This window comes from Epinephelus lanceolatus, chromosome 10, assembly GCF_041903045.1.
Source record: "Epinephelus lanceolatus isolate andai-2023 chromosome 10, ASM4190304v1, whole genome shotgun sequence".
Lineage (NCBI taxonomy): Eukaryota > Metazoa > Chordata > Actinopteri > Perciformes > Serranidae > Epinephelus > Epinephelus lanceolatus.
The window spans coordinates 14352114-14373094 of NC_135743.1; the positions used below are offsets into that span (position 1 = coordinate 14352114).

Sequence of the window (20981 nt, forward strand, 5' to 3'; positions counted from 1 at the left end):
TGCAGTCCATAGTTCGTCGGTCATAGGTAGACTTACCCAATTTGCATCTGAATGCCTGGTCGAGTGTGGCTGGACCAGACTGGGTGCTAGCGTTAGCATCAGCGGCTGCGCTAGCTCGGACTTCTGGGTTCACTGCTAAGTGCTTTGTGTTGAGGTGATATTTCAGGCTTGAAGTTCTATGATGGTATGAAAATTCCTTACTGCAGAAATTGCAGAGAACGGTGCTCCTATCAATGGTTCAGTCTGGCATTTTTTAAATGTAAATGTTTCATTCACGGGGCCAAGCAGCGTCATCTCATCTGCCTCCATCATGTGACAAAGCCATAATGAGGCCTTCAATGACGCACCAGGTCAAAGGGCACCATGGAACGCGATTAGTCAGCGTTAATTTCTTTAACACATTATTATTTCTGTGATTAATTAAAGCTACTCTTACCTTTCTTGCATCTCACACAGCACTTAGAAAAAAATTGAGCATATTTACAGTAGAAGCCTTGTCAGTAAACTATGAGGGCAAAAAACAAACAAACAAAAAAATCGTCCATTAATCGTAATCGAGGTAAAATGTTCAATTAATCATGATATTGATTTAAGGTCAACAAAAACGTAAGAATGACAGTTTAGAGTTCAGTGGGCAGTTTCGTACTATAACTATTTCTTAGTGACTTCTCTTTTCGTCACAGTGAGGATGTATTGTGTTGATTAATGTTGCTAACCTTTAGACGAAGCCAGGCTAGCTGTTTCCCTGCTTCTAGTCTCTATGCTAAGCTCAGCTAATAGCAGCCTGTCTCCAATGCTGTACTTAACACACAGACAAGAGTGTGGTATCAATCATCTCCTCTAACTCTCAGAAAGAAAGTGAATAAGCATATTTCCCCAAAATGATGAACTATTCCTTTAACCTGCTATGACTCACCTTTATTGCAGTTTAAAGTTGCTGCTCTCTTCAACCTGTTTCACATCACTTTTCTCTTCATGTATTCATTTATTCATACTAACTGATGTTTATGATTGTAAGACATCACAGGTTTTGCTGTCGGTACTAATTTTATCCAACCTCACCATGGAGTGTGTTTTCTCTGTCAGTCAGTCCTCTTCTACATTTTCTCAGATACTTTCCTTACCTTCCTTCCTTCCTGCACCTCTTCCCTTCATTCTCTTCTTTCTGCATCATCCCTCTGTCTTTCCTGCATGTTCAGATGGACGGCTCTCGGTCCTTAACAAGAGGCAGTACTTTGGGGAACAGGGTGAGTTCACTTTATCCTGCTGTCCCGTCCTGTCCTGTGCTTTTGTCCTGTCCTATTTCCTGCTTAATGAACTCCACAAAGATTCTGACTAACCAGCACAGTAACCTTAAAACTTTAACTGTCAGCACTGATGTGGCACCTCATAACAGTCAGGCCTTGTACAGTATGTTTAATTTTGCTCGTTTGTATTTCATTATTTGTTGTTGTTGTAGTTGTTATTGTTGTCTTATTTGTCTTTTTTCATTTGTTTGTTTATCCCATCCTCATTTCCATATTCTCTTCCCCCCTATAACTTCATTTTTCCCCGACAATTTGCAGAGTATGCAATATGTGAGTATCAAAGTATTTAGATAACTTTGGGTTTAATCACTGGGTGTTTGGTTGGTTTAAATTTTCCATGCACAATTTTTACCAGAGCTGATATGATTCTCTTCATACATAAAGAGAATCATGTCTTCTTATACTTTTATCTGAATGAAACCTGGTGGCTTTTTCTATTCTTCTGATTACACCCGGTGGGCTGATGGTTTGCTTCCCATTCCCAGCGACTTTTACACACCACAGCTTTTACATACCTGTAGAGTAGAAACTGTACAATAAGCGTGTCAATTGAATGAGTGCAGATTCAGGTGTGAAAGTGGGTGTGACTGTGTTGTTGCAGTCGTCTATGTGAGTATGTAGCAAGTGTACACACTCGGGTATGTGGTTTTGTTAATGTGTGCAGTGTACACTATAAAAGTGTTGACCTCCTGCTCTGTGTGTGTCTCTGTATCTGCCCTTGGTGTTGGCTGGCTGGCATTCCTCGACAGTTTTAACAGTGTAACCACCTCCTGTAGCCGCAGTAACTCCCCATCACTGGCTGCCGCTGCTGCTGCTGATTCTGCATCAACAGCTGCTGCACTGGCAATGCGACAGCATTAAGTAATGCATTGCAGCTAGCTAGAATCAGCCAATATGTAGCTTGTTAGCATCTACAGCTGCAGGTTTCCTCTGCCCTCATTTCTCTACAACAGTGGTTCTCAACTGACTCTTGTTAGTTAGTTTCTAGAGATCGCTTTTTAATAATGCAGGAGATTAAATTTTAATGAATTAAATGTGAAACATGATTGATGCCCTTATTATTGATCGCTAAACTAATGAGGGCCCATTACTCTTACTGACGTTGAGAACCATTTGTTCCTGGGTTTGGGGATGGTGTGTGTTTGCAGATGCTATTTTGGACCCTAAAATGCACCATTTTGTGTCACTGCTCTTCAACAATGAGTCATGCTTTTTTTGTTTTACATAACAGATCAGTAGTTGCTCTTAAGAGAGCAGCAGTAGATGGTGTATTTTAGTAGATAGGCCCCATGGAACAAGTCTTTTGTTGAGGCTGTTGTCTTTGTTGTGCTGTGAATCTGATGTGACGTCTCCTGTGTGTCTCAGGGCGAGCTGGAGAGACAGCTGCTGCAGGCCAACCCCATACTGGAGGCCTTCGGCAATGCAAAGACTGTCAAGAACGATAACTCCTCCAGATTTGTAAGAGCAGACAAGATGCATCATACAAACAGATAGTGTTTATAAACCTCCTGAATCTATCTCTGTATCATTAACTTGATAATTTACTGTTGAAATGATGCATTAAACCACTTGTTCTTCTTCTTCAGGGTAAATTCATCCGCATTAATTTTGATGTGGCGGGGTACATTGTTGGTGCCAACATCGAGACCTGTATCCTTTTACATGTCTTCAAAGTTTTTAAAAGATTGATACACTATCTCGCCTTAAGTAAGCTGTCTGATTTACAACATAATTGGGCAAAAAGACTTGTTATACCTCTGCAGCTGCAACAGCCTTGATCAGTGGCATTATCTAATATTACATCCATACTCTGATTTAAAAGCTAAATCACTGAAAGCAAACTAGGACTTAAGTATAATAAAACTATTTTCAGCTGTAAATATCCATGACTTTATAAATTCAGACCTCCTTGAAAAGTCCCGGGCCACCCGTCAGGCCAAAGATGAGAGGACGTTCCACATCTTTTACCAATTGTTGTGTGGAACATCAGAGGAGACGAAAGGTGAGCCAAAGGACAGTAGTTGACAGAGAACATACTGTATGTTATTTTGGTGAAAATGTATCTATGTCCTGTAGTAATACATGTCTTTTTTTTACTTAAATCTATCTTTTTGTCGCACCTTTATTTTCTCCCTCCTCAGAGGAGCTGCTCTTAGGAAGTGCTGATGAGTACCGCTTCCTGAGTGGAGGCTCCATCCCTGTTCCTGGTCAGAGCGATTCAGAGAACTTCACCCAGACCATGGACTCCATGGCTATAATGGGCTTCACCCCAGAGGAGTCGATATGTAAGAGAGGAGATTATGGAGAAAGTAGTTTACTGTGTGCATATTTGATCCCCGCTATAAATCACCTGCCCTCTCCCTGTCTCACCTCTCCTCAGCCATGCTTAAGGTTATCTCTGCTGTGCTCCAGTTTGGGAACATTTCCTTCATGAAGGAGAAGAACCAGGACCAGGCCTCAATGCCTGATAACACAGCTGCTCAGAAACTGTGCCATCTGCTGGGCATCAACGTGCTCGAGTTCACTCGGGCCATCCTCACTCCCAGAATCAAAGTGGGTCGGGAGTATGTGCAGAAGGCCCAGACGAAAGAACAGGTAAGATTTATGTGCATAGACGTCGTGTTCATACAGATAAGGAGACATTTGTTCCTGTGGAGTGTATCCAAGTGTGTCCTCCTTCCTCCAGGCTGACTTTGCTGTGGAGGCCCTAGCAAAGGCCACGTATGAGCGTCTGTTCAGATGGCTGGTCCACAGGATCAACAGAGCTCTGGACCGCAGGCAGAGACAGGGAGCCTCCTTCATCGGCATCCTGGACATCGCTGGATTTGAAATCTTCCAGGTTTGTTCATGTGATGATCTTCTGTTTGTTTGTATCATGTAGTTTAACAGAAGGGATGATGGTGTGACTTTGCCTTAGGCTGCAGTCACACTCAATCAGGTGTTGCAGTGATTAGTTGCAGGGTTGTGCAGTGGTTTGGGAGTGTCACTTCAGTGGCATATTTGTCGGGGCTAAAAGCTGTTTTCCTTTGCTTTTTACCCTTTTGAAGATTTGATAAACTAAGCATGAGTTTTGGACAAGCGTAATAAAATACGCACATCGTGGTTGTGTGTTATCATCAGTGCAATGTCCTCACACACATTAAGCATACAACCGTGTGCATGTTTTTCCACAGTTTACATAACATGAATAATTGAGTCTTTGTTTGCTTTCCTAAATCCTTCCTCTGCAGCTCAACTCCTTTGAGCAGCTGTGTATCAACTTCACCAACGAGAAGCTGCAGCAGCTCTTCAACCACACCATGTTCATCTTGGAGCAGGAGGAGTACCAGCGGGAAGGCATCGAGTGGAACTTCATTGACTTTGGACTTGACTTACAGCCTTGCATTGACCTCATCGAGAGACCAGTACATATACATGATAACTGTTTTTATTTTAATAGCGGAGTATACATTATTACCTGTTCAATAGATGCTGATAGTCCACATTTACTTACAATACAAAGAGTGTGCTATGTTTGGTGAATGCAGGAAGTAGCATGCTAAAATTCAGGTTGCTGTTTAACCTGGGGCCTATAGAACCAGTTCACCACACTCAGCCATGCCCGCAGATGAAGGAGTGAAAGTGAATAAAAGAATATAAATAGAAGCACAAACATGCAGGCACACACTCCCCTTTGATTCTTTGTCATCTATAATTATAAAGTCCACATTTCCCTCACAATAAATGTTGTTTCTCCGTGTCTGTCAGGCCCACCCGCCTGGTGTCCTGGCCCTGCTGGATGAAGAGTGCTGGTTCCCGCGGGCAACAGACCGCTCATTTGTGGAGAAGCTGTCTGCTGAGCAAGGCAGCCATCCAAAATTCTTCAAACCAAAGCAGCCACGCGGGGAAGCTGACTTTGCCATCATTCACTACGCTGGCAAGGTATCCCATCGTTTGTTTGGCATCTTTCTGTGTCTGCCATATTTCACAATCAAAGGAACCATCTGAAAAATGTCACCTGCCCTGTCATGTTTCTCAGGTGGACTACAAGGCAGATGATTGGCTAGTGAAGAACATGGACCCTCTGAATGACAACGTAGCGTCTCTTCTCCACCAGTCGTCTGATCATTTTGTCTCTGAGCTGTGGAAGGAGGGTGAGACTGATTCACTCTAGTTTACTCTCCACCATGTGCAGTAAACCTTTAATTTGTGCATTTAAAAAGATATTTTGGATTTTTGGAAGCGAGGTTGTGTGAAGTACTTATCCATAGTCAGTGTGTTACCTACAGTATACGGCAATCAGCACGCCCCTAGTTTGGAGAAGCAGACAGGAGCGAGCTAAGTGCTGTACTGCTGTGGACAGGGGCAACAGTAAAAGGTATATTAGCCACCTAAAAAAAATCCAAAATCATGTATACATGTATGCTGTATTTTTACTGCTTTGCCTTGCCGTCAACTAGCCCTTTTGGGGAACTGGGGACATTATCTATGCTCTTATCAAGGCCACCAAACTCCAAATCAAAAACAGCAATTTTACCCTGCAGAGCACAGGAGTGCCTGGTCTACCACTGCCTTAATCGGTTATTTATTTTGTGTTATCGTGTGACTTTGGGGTTTGAAAGGGTTAGCTCAGATTCAACAAAGTCACACAATAACACAAAGAAACTAACTGATCAAGTTAGATCAAGATTCCTAAATAATACAGAGGGCTTTTTTCTGGGTTCCTGCCGCCCCCCCCCCCCTAGCTCGTAACACTTTACCTGCTCTCTGGAGGAAATGGGCGAGTTATTTGACATCATATGAACCCCAAAACACGCTGTATGGTTATCAAGTCAAAACTACAAAAGCTCCCTGGTGCTCACTCAACTACCACTTCACTACTGAGAGGAGTGTATGTGGAGAGAAAGAACATGAAATCAGCAGGAGGAGAGCTAGGTATCGTTACCTCTGAGCGGCAGGTGGCTGCAACAAACAGCTCACGGAGGTTGCATTGATTTAAATCGAGAAGCATTGAAGCTCTATTCAGTAAAAGTGAGCATCAAGCAAAGGTAAATGACAATATTCTCATGATGTGTTCAGTGTAATCTTGTAAAATGTAGTTTTTGGTGAGAAATATGAATAAATTCAGCTGTTTGAAGGACAAATTTGTTGGGGGTGACTTGCCTAGGGCACCAAATGTGCTAGGGCTGGCACTGCTCTGACAGCAAAGTACATCAGTGAAAATATTCTAAATATAGCGTACACTTAAACTGATATTGATTTTCTTTTTTATGAGTTAATTTGTTTTGTTGCTGGCCCAGTCCACAAACTGGGAGCATGCCGACTGCCATCCCCTGTATATAATACACTGACTATGGATAAATACCTCATACAACCTTATTTCAAGAAATCCGAACCGTCCCTTAAACACGGCAGCATGTAAAAATGGATTTAACATATGAGTGCTTTTAACTGAAAAACAACAAATTAATACACTTTGTTTTTTCACAAGCTTGTCAATTATGAATAATGAAGCTTTTGGGTGCAAATTGTACTAACTGTACTGTATTTCTCCCTTTTCTCTTTCTCTATCATGCAACTATTCTATCTATCTACTGTCTCTCACTTTCTGCTCATCTCTCTGTTTTTCCCCCTCCTTGTTCTATCCTGTATTCACTTGCTCTTGTCTTTTTATCCTTCCCTCTCCACTAATTCGGTGCTCTCTTGGGCTCCATCTGTCCTTCCTCCATTTCTTTCTCCCTCTGCCTTCCTTCCGTCCTTCCTTCCTCCTGCATCAGATATTCAAACTCTTCCTCGTGTGTACTTCTTTGACTCCTATGCCACACTACAGGCTAATGGCTCCGACAGTAGGTTTCCTCCTCCTCGGCGTGTCACACTCACATTCCTCACTTCCCACCTCTGCTTACATCGCTCCTTTGTTTTCTGTCCGCCCAGTTTTTGAGTGTAGTGTGCCTTTTTAGTTTATATTTGTGCCGTAGTGTCATGAGCTGTTACATGTTGTTATTATTTTCTCATTGTCACTGTGTTGTCTGCCCGTTGGTTCTCTCTTTGCTCTTTCACCACGTTTTTGCTTTTAGTGACAGTGCTGTGATTGTGTGATATAGCTTTTTCCATTTAGAAAGAATTAATCCACCTGGTTGTGTAGAAATTTGACAGTTTCAAAGTAGCAGCATGCTCTCAAATAGTCACGACAACCACATTCAGGATCACATAAGAGTTATGCTGCACAATACTGCCACAAACTGCTGCCATGGGAGTGGTTTTATAAAAACCAACCAGGTAGAAATGTGATCCTGAATGAGCTCTAGAGATGCAACATATGACATACAGTACTAACATTTACACATTTACATATTGGTCTAACAGTATTAATAACAACATATTTGGCTGATTATGGAATTGGCAATGTCATGAGTTCATCACCCAACTGTCACTTCAGGAACAGAATAAATCATCATGGTCTTAAATGACAGACCGACCTGCGGGCACGCCTGTCAGGACACGTTCAAAACTAACAGGTTACACTAGAGAACTTGTAATGAACCTGCACTCTACTAACACTCTGTATGTGCATGTCAGTGGCCAATATACTGTTGGTATTTGCTTGAAACCATTGCATCTCTAATGAACTCCATGTTCTACCATCTGATATCATCTGTCCAGAGACTTGATAACAGATGTGTAAGCAGGTGTGAAATCATAACACCATGGCATTAGTGTGGCGCTCACACAGACATTGCCACGCCGCAGTTTAAATCTGGCAAACACTCGTTTCACACCACTCAACTGATAATTGCTGCTGAAACTGAGGCTCCGTGTTTTCATCCAGTGGACAGGATCGTGGGTCTGGACCAGGTGTCATCAGGAGAGAACAGTGGGCCAGTCACATTCGGAGCGGCCGGGCTGAAGACAAAGAAGGGAATGTTCCGGACTGTTGGTCAGCTGTACAAGGAGTCGCTCACAAAGCTGATGGCCACGCTGAGGAACACCAACCCCAACTTCCTCCGCTGCATCATCCCCAACCACGAGAAGAGGGTAAGAGATGGTGGCTGGATGAGGGGGAAAGAGATCGACATGTGGACACAGTTTTAAATCAACACAGACACGAAAGCTGAAGGAAGAGAACGGGAGAAATGTCTGAATTAAGTGTTCCATTCTTTTCACTCTTTACTTTCTTGTCTGTTTGTCATCAGGCTGGTAAGCTGGCTCCCCACCTGGTTTTGGACCAGCTGAGGTGTAATGGAGTCCTGGAGGGAATCCGTATTTGCAGACAAGGTTTCCCAAATCGTATCCCATTCCAGGAGTTCAGACAGAGGTGTGTGTGATTTTGTATTAAATGCCTCCACGCCAGCAATGGCCGTTGTATTGATATTGTGTTTTCTGGTTGTCCATCCATTCATCCCACTCTCATGAATGCGGTATTTCAAGAACGCCTTGAGGGAATTTTTAAATTTCGTCAAGTTCACTGTGACCTTGCATATCTCTCTTTTCATGAGCACAATATCTCAAGAACACCCTTAGGGATCTTTTTCAAATTTGACACAAATGTCCGTCAAGTCAAGGATGAACGTGTTAGGATTTCGCAGTCAGAGGTCAAGCTCACTGACTTTGTCCATCTCAATTTGTGAATATGATATCTCAAGAACACCTTGAGGGAATTTCCTCAAATTTGTCACAGACGTTCACTTGGTCTCATGAATGAACTGATTAGAGTTTGGTGGTCAAAGGTCACTGTGGCCTCACAAAACATGTTTTTGACCATAACTCAGAAACTCATACTCCATTTCTGTTTAATAGGATAAAATGATAAAGCGATGACATTTTATATCCAAAAGGTCAAAGGTCAGCTTCACTGTGACGTCATAATGTCAAAAACACTTTTTTCAGCATCATAACTCAGGAACAGAAAGGGTCAGATGCTGACTTTGTGTGACACTAACCTTGGGTGTCCACCTTGAAACTGTGCTGATTGTATAGATCTTCTGTGCTGCCGGGTTGATGTATCCATTATTTCACAGACATGGATGTAAACTGTAACTGCAACTTGATGGCTCTGCGAAGGCAAGCGCTCCTTCTGCCTTCTGTTAATAACCCTTTTTACACATCCTCAGTCTTGTGTTTTCTGCTTCAACACACAGAGTCAAAACCACATTTGTCTTTCAGATATGAGATCCTGACTCCCAATGCTATTCCACGCACCTTCATGGATGGCAAACAGGCCTCAGAACTCATGGTGAGTGATTTTTCTTTCCTGCAGCTATAAGAATTCAACACACTGTAAATTGATTCAAACGGGTTAAATCTCCAAACACTGTTTCCTCGTTCAGATCAGAGCTTTGGAACTGGATCACAACCTGTTCAGGGTGGGTCAGAGTAAAGTGTTCTTCAGAGCTGGAGTCCTGGCTCACCTGGAGGAAGAAAGAGACCTGAAGATCACTGACACCATTATACGCTTCCAGAGCGCCGCCAGAGGCTATCTCGCACGCAAGTAAGAGTATTTACAAAAAACATTATCAGATGGAGAGAGTTATGACGGATACTGAATTGTTGTTGGTGATTTTCAGATATTTGCTTCACATAAATTGCTTTATCAGTCAGTCATTTTCTTACCAATAAAACTAGAGTGATAGAAGGAGACAAATACCGATGGGGTTTCTCTGTAAGGAGCGCTGGCTTGCAGCTGTTTAGGACACAGTTTTGTATTTCACTCTTAAAGACACATTAATATTTAATCTTCTGTCAGCCCCTATCAGTGACTCAGGAATTCCAACTGCATTGACAGGTATTTGGCCTGTAAACATCATAAATAATAAAGTCATATTTTTACATTGGAGGCTAACTACCTAATTAGAGGTAGGTTTATTGATATAGCACATTTCATGCACAAAGGCAGTTCAAAGTGAATAGTGCCGTAAAACATTAAAATGCAAATTAAAACTAGGTGTCTAAATGTCCCTATGTCTTTAAGTGACCCTAGTGATGGTTTTCACTGATAAAACTTGTCAGTCATTTGCTTTACTGCTTTACAACAAGATATCTTGTGATACCAGTCACTCAGTGTTAGTGCTGCTGCATCACTGCGCATTGTAAATGTTAGGAGGGAGGTGTAGTGGAGGTCAGAAAGGGAGTCAAGCCAAATCTCAGCACCTGTCAGAGAAATCATTAACTTGATGAATGACCCTGTCAAATGCCTACAGATGTTATTTTCTGCAACAGTCAAACAGGAAACAAAGAGTAAAAATTTGACTTAAGGCTCAGAGTTTTGAGTTGTTATTTGTTGTTGGAAGAGACGAGCTAATAAATGAACTCTGTGTAGTTCTGTAGTTTCTGTGTCTGAAAGACAATAAGATCAGATAAATCTACATTCATCCTGAGGGACATTGCTGTGCACTGCCGCAGCCACAATACAAAGCTGGAAGAGTGCAGATAAAACCAGAGCAAATATACAAAAGACTAAAATAACATAACAGGATGTGCAATATATATATGTAAATATATATATATATATATATATATATATATATATATATATAAATAACAGTAAGGTGCAGTTTTAATATAATTAATTTTGAGATTGTTTTGTACACACATGAGTTTCTGGTTCGACCCCGGGGTGGGGGGCTTGAACCTCAGGGTTGGGGAAGCCTTCTGTGCGGAGTTTGCATGTTCTTCCCGTGTCAGCGTGGGTTTTTTCCGGGTGCTCCAGCTTCCTCCCACAGTCCAAAGACATGCAGGTTAACTGGTGACTCTAAATTGCCCGTAGGTGTGAATGTGAGCATGAATGGTTGTCTGTCTCTATGTGTCAGCCCTGTGATAGTCTGGCAACCTGTCCAGGGTGTACCCCGTCTCCTCTCGCCCAGTGTCGTCTGGGATAGGCTCCAGTCCCCCCCGACCCCTAACAGGATAAGCGGTTACGGAAATGAATGAATGTACAGGCACCTGTATTCTGGTTCATTTATTGTGGCATTTTGTTTCACTTCTCAGAGCCTTCATGAAGAAGCAGCAGCAGCTGAGTGCTGTGAGGGTGATGCAGAGAAACTGTGCTGCTTACCTCAAACTCAGGAACTGGCAGTGGTGGCGGCTGTTCACCAAGGTACTGTGTACACAGCTACATCCCAACACAGACATGATAATGTAAACTTAGAGGCTTAATAGAGCCACAAGGTGCTTTATAAAATACTCTTCCATACAGTATGGGTGCAACAAAGCATGAAGAGCATTATACACAGAAAATGCTTTTTTTTTTTTCTTTCCCCGCGTACTGCTTTCCTTTTTGTTTTTTTTCTTGTTCTTGTACTTATTGAATGGAAAAAAATGCCCATTAATGAAAAATAATAAAAAAGATTTTAAAAAGTAAAGTGGAGCCAGGTAGTGTAGAGATTTGAAAGTAATCAGTAGAATCTTAAATTAAATTTTGTACCAAATAGAAAGTAATTCAGCCATGACTGGTGTGATGTGTTCCCTTTGTCAAGTGTTTATGAGAAGTCTTGCTGCTGCATTCTGCTCTAACTATAGACGGGCAGCTACCGCATTGTTTAGGCAAGTAAATGATAAATTACAGCAGTGTAGGAGGCTGGAAATAAGTGTATGAATAAGTTCTTCAAATAGCAGGACTGATCAAAACTCTTCATGTGCTGAAATATACAACAAACACATCTGCAAGTGATCACTGACAGCTGAAGAGTTTTAGTTCCTTTTAATATTTTTTACTTTTAGTTTCTTAAATTGTGCGAGTCAAGCACTCCAGCACTGTTTAAAAATGTGCTGAAATGTGATAATAAAATTATAGAAAAAAAGATATAATTACTAGTAGGACCAAGAAGGATAACATGGAACATAGAACCTGGCAACAGAAAATATATGTTGTTACATCCTTACAGAAACTTCAGATCCTTGATGAGTGAAATAAGAATAAAATAAACCAGATGCAGGAAATAAAATCACAGGGGATACAGGAATGGAAACGTCACATTGACCTCTGACCCTTGTTCTGTGCCAACCAGGTGAAGCCCCTGCTGCAGGTGACCCGGCAAGACGAGGAGATCCAGGTTCGGGAGGCCGAGCTCCAGAAGGCCAAGGACAACCTCACCAGAGTGGAGCAGGATTTCAAAGAGCTGGACAGGAAGCACGCTCAGGTAAACAAACCTCCATCTTGTCCTGCTTGTGTCCACCCCTGCTCCCCCCTTCACTGAAATCCCTCTGCTATGAATCAATGCCTCTCTCCCTCACCACTCCTCCCCCTCCTCCTCTCTTTGTCACATTCTAGCTGATAGAGGAGAAGGCAGTGCTGGCTGACCAGCTGCAGGCGGAGGCAGAGCTGTTTGCGGAGGCAGAGGAGATGAGGGCCAGGTTGGCCAGTCGGAAACAGGAGCTGGAGGAGGTGCTGGGCGAGCTGGAGAGTCGATTGGAGGAAGAGGAGGAGAGAGGCGTGCAGATGACCAATGAGAAGAAGAGGATGCAGCAGAATATTCAGGTTAGGAGATTCAAAGAAAATGAGTGAATTCTCCGGAAATATGTAAACAAAAACAAATACTGACTGACTCATTTGTTCTTTCTGTCCGATTATCTTCGTCATGAAAACAGAAGATAAAATTTAAATCAGGTTTTTCTTTTATTCCCCGTCACTTTGAATGGGGTTCAGACTGGTTTCCTATAAGCCTCGTTTTGACTAAGCAATTCTGTCTGCCACCGGGTACGATCCCCTGGAAAAATGATAGCTTGATTGACCGCACAAAAAAGTGCATCAACCTTTGCACAACCAAATAGCACTTTTGTTTTCCGTGTTTGCTATCAGTAGCTATATTCCCAGCTACCAAACAGTGTCAATGAAAGTTCTTTGCAGTTACGATCCCCAGTGGTGGAAATGTCGGTCTGTGAAACAACCAAAGTAACTGCGGAAAACAAAATGCAGTATCCCCTGTGTTGTTGAAAGGCTTTGAAGAAAAAGCAAAGCAATCCCTCTAAACATTGTCTGTTTCCACCTTAAATCCTGTCCTCTCCTCGCCAGGACCTGGAGGAGCAGTTAGAGGAGGAGGAAGGTGCCCGACAGCGCCTCCTGCTGGAGAAGGTCAGCTTGGAGACCAAAGTGAAGAGTCTAGAAACCGACCTGATGAATGCAGTGGAGCAGAGAGACCGACTCAGCAAGGTGGGATCACATTCTAACTTTGCGCATTATTGCATAGGTTTCGTTTTACATGTTTCAGGATCCAAAGCAGTGTTGATGTTTTTCTTTGAGCAGGAGAAGAAACAGCTGGAGGAGCGTCTGAGCGAGGTGACCGATCAGCTCACAGAGGAAGAGGAGAAAACCAAAAGTCTGAACAAACTTAAGAACAAACAGGAGGCTGTCATCGCTGACTTGGAGGGTAACTGTCCTAATGTCGACCTATAAATGGAATGCAACTGTGTTTTCTATGTAGTGATCAATACTTGATTCAGGTGCCTGCTGTGATGGCATCAAAACTACCGAGTCAAATGTTATTTTATTTACACTGAAGGAGAGAAACTGATTTTCTGTGAAAACTTATAGTATTTTGAGTTGTGTTCTTTATATTTTCAACACACTTTAATTGTTTATTTTTTTATTTATTTGGCACAATGTGAAGTTGAAGCAAATTTACACAACTTAATAATGTTGAAATAATACATTATCATTAATAGTAGTAGTAGTAGGGATAGTGGTAGTAGTATTAGTAGTATTGTCATAATTTTTATTATTATATACAGAATATTATGCACATATAGATATTATTACTAATCTTTCAAAAATGCGATCTGTAACCTGTCACTTCTACAACTGTGTGCAGAACGCCTGAAGCGTGAGGAGCAGGGTCGCTTGGAGCAGGAGAAGTGGAGGAGGAGGATGGAGAACGACTCGGTGGAGGCCCAGGAGCAGCTGTCGGACCTGAACATGCTGTCCACCGAGCTGAGGGGCAATCTGTCTCAGAAGGAGAAGGAAATCACCACCCTGCAGGGCCGGTGAGACACAGGACGACATATGATGGACACAATAGCTGTGTTCGAAATCGCTCCCTCTCACGGATATAGTGCACTATATAGTGTGTTCGCCATTTTGTAGTGTTGTTCGAATTCTCCGCGGTTAATTTCCTTCTCTATATAGTGGACTATAAAATACCCACAATGCACAGCAAATGTGAGTGAACAAACGATGTACCCTACATTTTACTCCCGTATACCACAACGCAATGCTGTCGTCTTTTGCCAGAGGAGAAGAAGAAGAAAAAATTTCAGTTAGTGTCCGAAATCTCGTTCAGTCATTCCCCATGTAGTGCACTATATAGTAAACACGAAATAGGGAATAGTGAGTGAGTGAGTGAGTGAGTGGACAGTTTCGAACACAGCTAATAACACAAATAAAAGCTTATCATAGGCTTAATTCTTCTGTCTGTCTCTGTTTGTGTTAGGTTGGAGGAGGAAGGAGCACGTCGTGCAGAAGCTCAGAGGTCGCTGAGGGAGGCCATGTCCCAGGTGTCTGAACTGAAAGAGGAAGTGGAGAATGAGCGAGGGATGCGGGAAAGGGCGGAGAAACAGAGGCGAGACCTTGGGGAGGAGCTGGAGGCTTTGAGAACTGAGCTGGAGGACACTCTGGACACCACAGCTGCCCAGCAGGAGCTCAGGTATGTCAATACGTATTTTGAATGTAGGCTTTGAAAATGAAAAGGTCACCTTTTGTGTTTCTGTTGACAAATCAGGACTGAAAAACAACTGACTCTCCTCTTCCATCTATGCAGGTCTCGTCGGGAAGCAGAGTTAAATGATCTCCAGCGATGTGTTGAGGAGGAGACTCGCCGCCACGAGGCCCAGCTGTCAGAACTCAGAGTCAAACACAGCGCTGCCATAGACAACCTTCAAGAACAGCTGGACAATAGCAAGAGGGTAAGAGAAACACACACGTGTTTGAAAACACATGCACGTGTAAACATGCTGCTCATTATGTGTTGTCCATGTTCTCTTTCAGGCACGTCAGTCTCTGGAAAAGGCCAAGGCAGTGCTGGAGGAAGAGAGGCAGAATTTGAGCTCAGAGCTGAAGAGCCTCCAAGCGAGCCGCACAGAGAGCGAGAGAGGCCGCAAGAGAGCCGAGAATCAGCTGCAGGAGCTCAACGCCCGACTGGCTCAGGCTGACAGAGAGCGGGAGGACAGGGAAGAGAGAGTGCACAAGCTACAGGTGCAAATTAAACCTTAAATTTATATGTTCAGCTGTGATTTTGTTGTTTGTTCAAAGAGTTGTTGCTTTGAACGTCACAAAATCAGACTGTGGTTATGTAGTGAAGAGATCCTCTTTTATTTGTTCTGCTAAATTTACCTTTACTCCCACTCTGTCTTCTTTCAGTGTGAGATCGAGACTCTCTCCGGCAGTGTGTCTACCTCTGACACCAAATCCCTTCGGCTTGCGAAAGAGGTCAGCAGCCTGGAGAGCCAGCTGCATGATGCAAAGGTAACAAAGTGAACACACACACACACACACACACACACACACACACACACACACACACACACCAAGGTCGGGTCATGTTTGATGTTAGACAACAGCCACAGACACATTTTAGCACTTGAGAGAACAGCAATAGTTTGTAAGGGTGCTTTCAGACCGAGAGTTGTCTTGCTTTGGTCTGAATCAGGGACTCATTTTGTTACAAAGTTGCATAAGTGCTTAGAGTTGGTTCGTGTTCTCACGGCAGCATTTACAAGCGGACCAGATAAAATGCCTGCACATGCGGGAAAAATCCAGGAAGTTAACAAAACATTAAGGAAGAGTACACTTGCAAGATAACACCTGCCCAGCGAACAGCACTTAAGGGGCAAACAAACTTGAGTTCAATTGAACCGAACCAAACAGGGCAGGTGTGAAAGCATCCTGCAACATCTTGAAGAACATTCACCAATCCTGACTCACAAACACGCGCAGTATTGGTCAACACTCTCGTTTTCTCTCTCAGGAACTGCTGCAGGATGAAACACGTCAGAAGATGGCTCTGGGCTCGAGGGTGCGAGCACTGGAGGAAGAGAAGAATGGACTGATGGAGAGACTTGAGGAGGAGGAGGAGAGAGCCAAAGAGTTGACCCGGCAGATTCAGACTCATACCCAGCAGGTAATCAGAGAGACACGCAGGCTTTATTTAACTCTGAAACAGCTGCTTCATCTGTTTGAAATAGATGTCAGTCAATCATTTTTCAGACCATTATCCACAACCAGAAAATATCAAACCTACCTGACCACAGTAAAAAACAGTCTCCAACATCTCCTGATAATTCACAATATCCACAGACTAAAGATGTAAAACTGATGGTTATTGCTTTGTAACATTATAATAAACACATTCATGACAATTATAAACCCCTCTGTGCTCCTCCTCTGCAGTTGTCAGAGCTTCGTAAGCAGTCCGAGGAGGTGAACACTGCGGTGGAAGCCGGAGAGGAGACGCGCAGGAAACTCCAGAGAGAGCTGGACAGCGCCATCCAGAGGGAGCGACAGAAGGAGGAGGAGAAGGAAAGGGTGGAGAGGCAGAGGGAGCGACTGAGGGAGGAGATCGAGGACTTGACACTTGCCCTGCAGAGGGAGAGACAGAACTGCACGGCCCTGGAGAAGAGGCAGAAGAAGTTTGACCAGGTCAGAGCCTAAGCGGTTTGCTTCCATGCAGAGGCTGCAAATATATCTCTGTAATGTCTTCCCCTTGACCTCTAACTTTGTTTCCCACGCCATCAGTGTCTGGCAGAGGAGAAGGCGGTGAGCGCTCGACTGGCAGAGGAAAAGGATAGAGCGGAAGCAGACAGCCGAGAGAAGGAGACAAAATGTCTGGCTCTTTCCCGAGCTCTGCAGGTAAATTAACTGACAGCAGACAATACACACCTTTTTGCTATGTGTCTGTGACTGCACTGATTAAATACGTACCCTTTTAGCGCCTGTCAGCTGGGATAGCCCCCTTAAATTTGGTTAAAACTTATCTTGAAAAGGTCTTTAAACGCATTAAATTTAAGTGTCTGGTACCTGTAGATGTTCTGATTTCACTGTCTTCTGTGTTTTGTGTGTAGGAGACCCAGGATCAGGCAGAAGAGCTGGAGAGGTCCAACAAGCAGCTCCGTCTGGAAATGGAACAGCTTGTAAACCAGCAGGACGATGTCGGCAAGAACGTAAGAATCTTCCTCTTGGGACTTCTTTGTTATTTCTCTGTCTCAGTCACCAGTGAGTCACTGCTTCTTATCTGCTCTCCCATCAGGTCCATGAGCTGGAGCGCACCCGCAGGACCTTAGAATCAGAAGCCCAGAACCTGCGCGTTCAGACACAGGAGCTGGAGGAGGAGCTGACGGAGGCGGAGAACTCGAGGCTGAGGCTGGAGGTCACCCTGCAGGCGCTCAAGGCTCAGTTCGAGAGGGAGATAAGCACCAGCGAGGAGAAGGGAGAGGAGAAGAGGAGGGCGCTCAGCAAACAGGTAGGGAGAGTAAACCACAGAGCGTGTTGTTGCTGTTCGTCTCGTCCAAGTCACTCAAAATGTTCTTATCCTCCTTCCTTTGCCAGGTGAGGGAGCTGGAGATCCAGCTGGAGGAGGAGAGGAGTCAGCGGTCTCAGGCTGTGTCGTCCAAGAAGCAGCTGGAAGCAGAGCTGCAGGAATCCGAGGCCCAGGTGGAGGCAACCACCCGCGGAAAAGAGGAGGCTGTGAAGCAGCTACGGAGGTTGCAGGTAAAGACATATTCCTACACTTAAACGTTGATTTTTTAACTCGTCAAGGGCCTGCGCTAAAAACAAAAAATTATATTTGGCACAGGGTCAAATGAAAGAAATTCTGCGCGAGCTGGATGAGACCAAGCTTTCTCGGGATGAGGTGATCACACAATATAAAGACAGTGAAAAGAAGATCCAAAGTCTGGAAGCAGAAGTCCTGCAGTTGACTGAGGTGCGTGTGTTTACTGAAATCCAGCAGAAACATTAAGACTTAATGCTTTTAAATGGTGCTCTGAGCGACTTGTAACCCTGTCTGCACTCCTTTGTCCACATAGGAGCTTTCTGTATCAGAGAGGCAGAAGAGACAGGCTCAGCAGGAGAGAGACGAGATGGCCGACGAGATGGTTAACAGCAGCTCTGGAAAGTTAGTATCACTCAAGTACAGATACGCTGTGTTAATCATTGTGTTGTTGGTTTTTAGGTGGACTTGTGTTTGTTTCACTAAAATGTAATGTTTGTCCAGGACCGCACTGTTTGAAGAGAAGCGGAGGTTAGAGGCACGAGTGAGTCAGCTGGAAGAGGAGCTGGAGGAGGAACAGAGTAACTCTGAACTGCTGACGGAGAGGCAAAGAAAGACTGCTCTACAGGTGCCATAGATATACTTGCACAGATCTCTCTGTCACCTCATGACATGCATAGCACACATACTCATCGCTGCTTTGCTTGTGGTGCAGGTGGAGACTATGACCGTGCAGCTGCAGGGAGAGAGGACTCTGGCCCAGAAGGCAGAGGCGGCTCGGGAGCAGCTGGAGAGGCAGAACAAGGAGCTGAAGACTCGACTGGGAGAGATGGAGGGAGCAGTGAGGGGAAAACACAGGCTCAGCGTCGCCGCCCTGGAGGCCAAGATAGATTCAATGGAGGAGCAGCTGGAACAGGAGAGACAGTGAGAGAAACACTTTATACTTTACTACAACTATCTGACAACTTTATCTACAAGTTACTTTATAATTTAAAGTAGGGCTGTCAGGTGGCTCAGTAGTGTGATATGCGGTATTCCTGTCGCATTTTGTTGATTTTGCAAACAACTTAATTTATCCTGATTTTAGTGCTTTGTAAATAAGCTTTGTTATTAGGCTATCATTAGCTATAGTGTTGCTTAAAACAAATTAAATACTAGTTCATTGTAATAATTGTATGGGGCACAAATTTGTGTTTCCAAGGAAAGCAAGGAAATGGCCCGATCTTACCCCTCTTGCCTAAATCTAACCAATCCAACCAACAAAGGCAACGGGTACTAGCCAATCATAACGAGAATAGGGCAGGTCATTCCTTTGCTATCCTATGAAACGTAAATTTGTGTGTGGGGCTCAGCTTTTTATGACCCCAGATGCTTTGGTTTGCTTTGGTCATCTGGTTGGTATGATACAGAATTTTCGCAGAGTGAAAATGTTGGCACAAGGTAGAGTACTTTCTTTAGACGTGGGGAGAAAGGATGGACCCACCCACGTGTGGGGGTTCAGTATTAATTCCTCCCCATTACTGTTGTTCAGTGATGTGACAGTAACAGTAACTCTCAGAAAAATAATTTTTTGTCGTAAATTACCAAAATGGTCACTACATCCTCACAGTGATACATGAGACAGATAGTCTGTGAAAAAAAATCACGTTGCCTTCATCATGTTCCTTGCAGTGCACCTGAAGGAAAACAACCAAACAGAGCTGTGGAGTCTGTAACACAACTGTAAATCACGTCAGTTACTGCTCTTGAACTGTGCTCATTCTGTCAAACTAGGCAGGTTCTGTTACTGCCTTTCTTATTTTTCACCCTGGATGTGTTCAGAAACGTATTTTAGTGTACTGTTTAGCTGTTAAATGAGAAAGTTTGTGACTTGGGAGCCATGTTGAAAATGTTCTAGCCAAAACTTAGCACAACCGGCTGGAGTAAACTTTGTCATTACTGCTACATAATCTTTACATATCTTATAGTGATTTGCTGCTATATTAATGCTCTGAATGTCACTTACAGAACCTTTAAGTAAAGTGTCTGAATACTTCCTCTGTCACTGGCACAGATAATACGTTTGAAAGAAATACCCTTTAAAATAAATCCTTTGTCCTGTGCCACCTAGACCGAGTAGAATATCCCTAAAACCCAATTAGCTGTTAATGTTTTATAAATGTCTTGAATTTTTTGGTGCAACATCCCATGATGAACTTTCCATCTCTCAGGGAACGAGCCATTGCCAACAAACTGATGCGGAAGACAGAGAAGAAACTGAAGGAGGTGATGATGCAGGCAGAAGACGAGAGAAGACACGCAGACCAGTACAGAGAACAGGTAAGAAAATTAACATCATCCATGAAGAGTAGTAGAGCCAGAGACAGAGCATTGAATAATCATTTAATGGGGGTCAGGTCAGCTAAGCTCACCGCTCTAATTGTGACCCAGAGCACAAAGAGAGTGTTGAAAAATCATCCTAAAATGAGTGATTTATCCGGCTCAGTCCAGCCTAATCCTAATCCCGCTCCGGCATCTGTGTGTTCATTGGGAGGATGGAGCACATTCCACTCCGAAAAACAAATCCATCAGCCACAGCAGAGCCACTGACTCTCCTCCCAAAACATCATCGGTGATAATCTGCCAGGTTTAATCTGACTCCTGATCCCCATCAGTCGTCCTGTTCCCGGAATAATCTCTCTTTTTATATATCCGCCCCCTTCTCCTCTCATTCTTCCGATCTCCTTGTCTCACTCCGACCTCTGCATTTCACTCCACCCTTTTGCTCCTCCTCCCCTCCATCGCTCCCCTTCTCTTCTCCCCCCTTCCTCCTCCTAGCTGGATAAGTCGATGGTGCGCCTGAAGCAGCTGAAGAGGCAGCTGGAGGAGGTGGAGGAGGACAACTCTCGCTCCAACGCCCAGAAGAGGAAGCTGCAGAGAGAGCTGGAGGAGCTCACCGACAGCAGTCAGAGCATGACGCGAGAGATCACGTCTCTCCGCAACCAGCTCAGGTAACAACTTG

General features: G+C 43.8%; 1 protein-coding gene across 6 annotated transcripts in view; it reads left to right on the top strand.

The window, feature by feature from the left end:
- Positions 1-20981, top strand: part of myh14 (myosin, heavy chain 14, non-muscle) — a 40364-nt gene that overhangs the window by 12722 nt on the left and 6661 nt on the right. For 2 of the 6 annotated variants that reach the window (XM_078171592.1, XM_033641571.2), the window contains exons 7-43: positions 1200-1247; positions 2673-2765; positions 2894-2957; positions 3211-3309; positions 3449-3592; positions 3688-3902; positions 3994-4146; positions 4538-4711; positions 5055-5228; positions 5326-5440; positions 7064-7132; positions 8116-8321; positions 8480-8601; positions 9450-9519; positions 9614-9774; positions 11271-11379; positions 12290-12421; positions 12553-12759; positions 13294-13431; positions 13525-13648; positions 14090-14261; positions 14708-14920; positions 15035-15179; positions 15262-15468; positions 15634-15738; positions 16241-16393; positions 16663-16911; positions 17008-17121; positions 17334-17432; positions 17519-17731; positions 17818-17979; positions 18065-18193; positions 18297-18385; positions 18485-18608; positions 18696-18904; positions 20191-20299; positions 20798-20970. In XM_078171592.1, the coding sequence (XP_078027718.1) occupies positions 1200-1247; positions 2673-2765; positions 2894-2957; positions 3211-3309; positions 3449-3592; positions 3688-3902; positions 3994-4146; positions 4538-4711; positions 5055-5228; positions 5326-5440; positions 7064-7132; positions 8116-8321; positions 8480-8601; positions 9450-9519; positions 9614-9774; positions 11271-11379; positions 12290-12421; positions 12553-12759; positions 13294-13431; positions 13525-13648; positions 14090-14261; positions 14708-14920; positions 15035-15179; positions 15262-15468; positions 15634-15738; positions 16241-16393; positions 16663-16911; positions 17008-17121; positions 17334-17432; positions 17519-17731; positions 17818-17979; positions 18065-18193; positions 18297-18385; positions 18485-18608; positions 18696-18904; positions 20191-20299; positions 20798-20970 (5282 nt within the window). Of the gene's footprint in view, positions 1-1199; positions 1248-1565; positions 1578-2672; positions 2766-2893; positions 2958-3210; positions 3310-3448; positions 3593-3687; positions 3903-3993; positions 4147-4537; positions 4712-5054; positions 5229-5325; positions 5441-7063; positions 7133-8115; positions 8322-8479; positions 8602-9449; positions 9520-9613; positions 9775-11270; positions 11380-12289; positions 12422-12552; positions 12760-13293; positions 13432-13524; positions 13649-14089; positions 14262-14707; positions 14921-15034; positions 15180-15261; positions 15469-15633; positions 15739-16240; positions 16394-16662; positions 16912-17007; positions 17122-17333; positions 17433-17518; positions 17732-17817; positions 17980-18064; positions 18194-18296; positions 18386-18484; positions 18609-18695; positions 18905-20190; positions 20300-20797; positions 20971-20981 lie in introns of all 6 variants that reach the window. The other 4 variants (XM_033641573.2, XM_078171590.1, XM_078171589.1 and 1 more) reach the window with 4 other exon arrangements.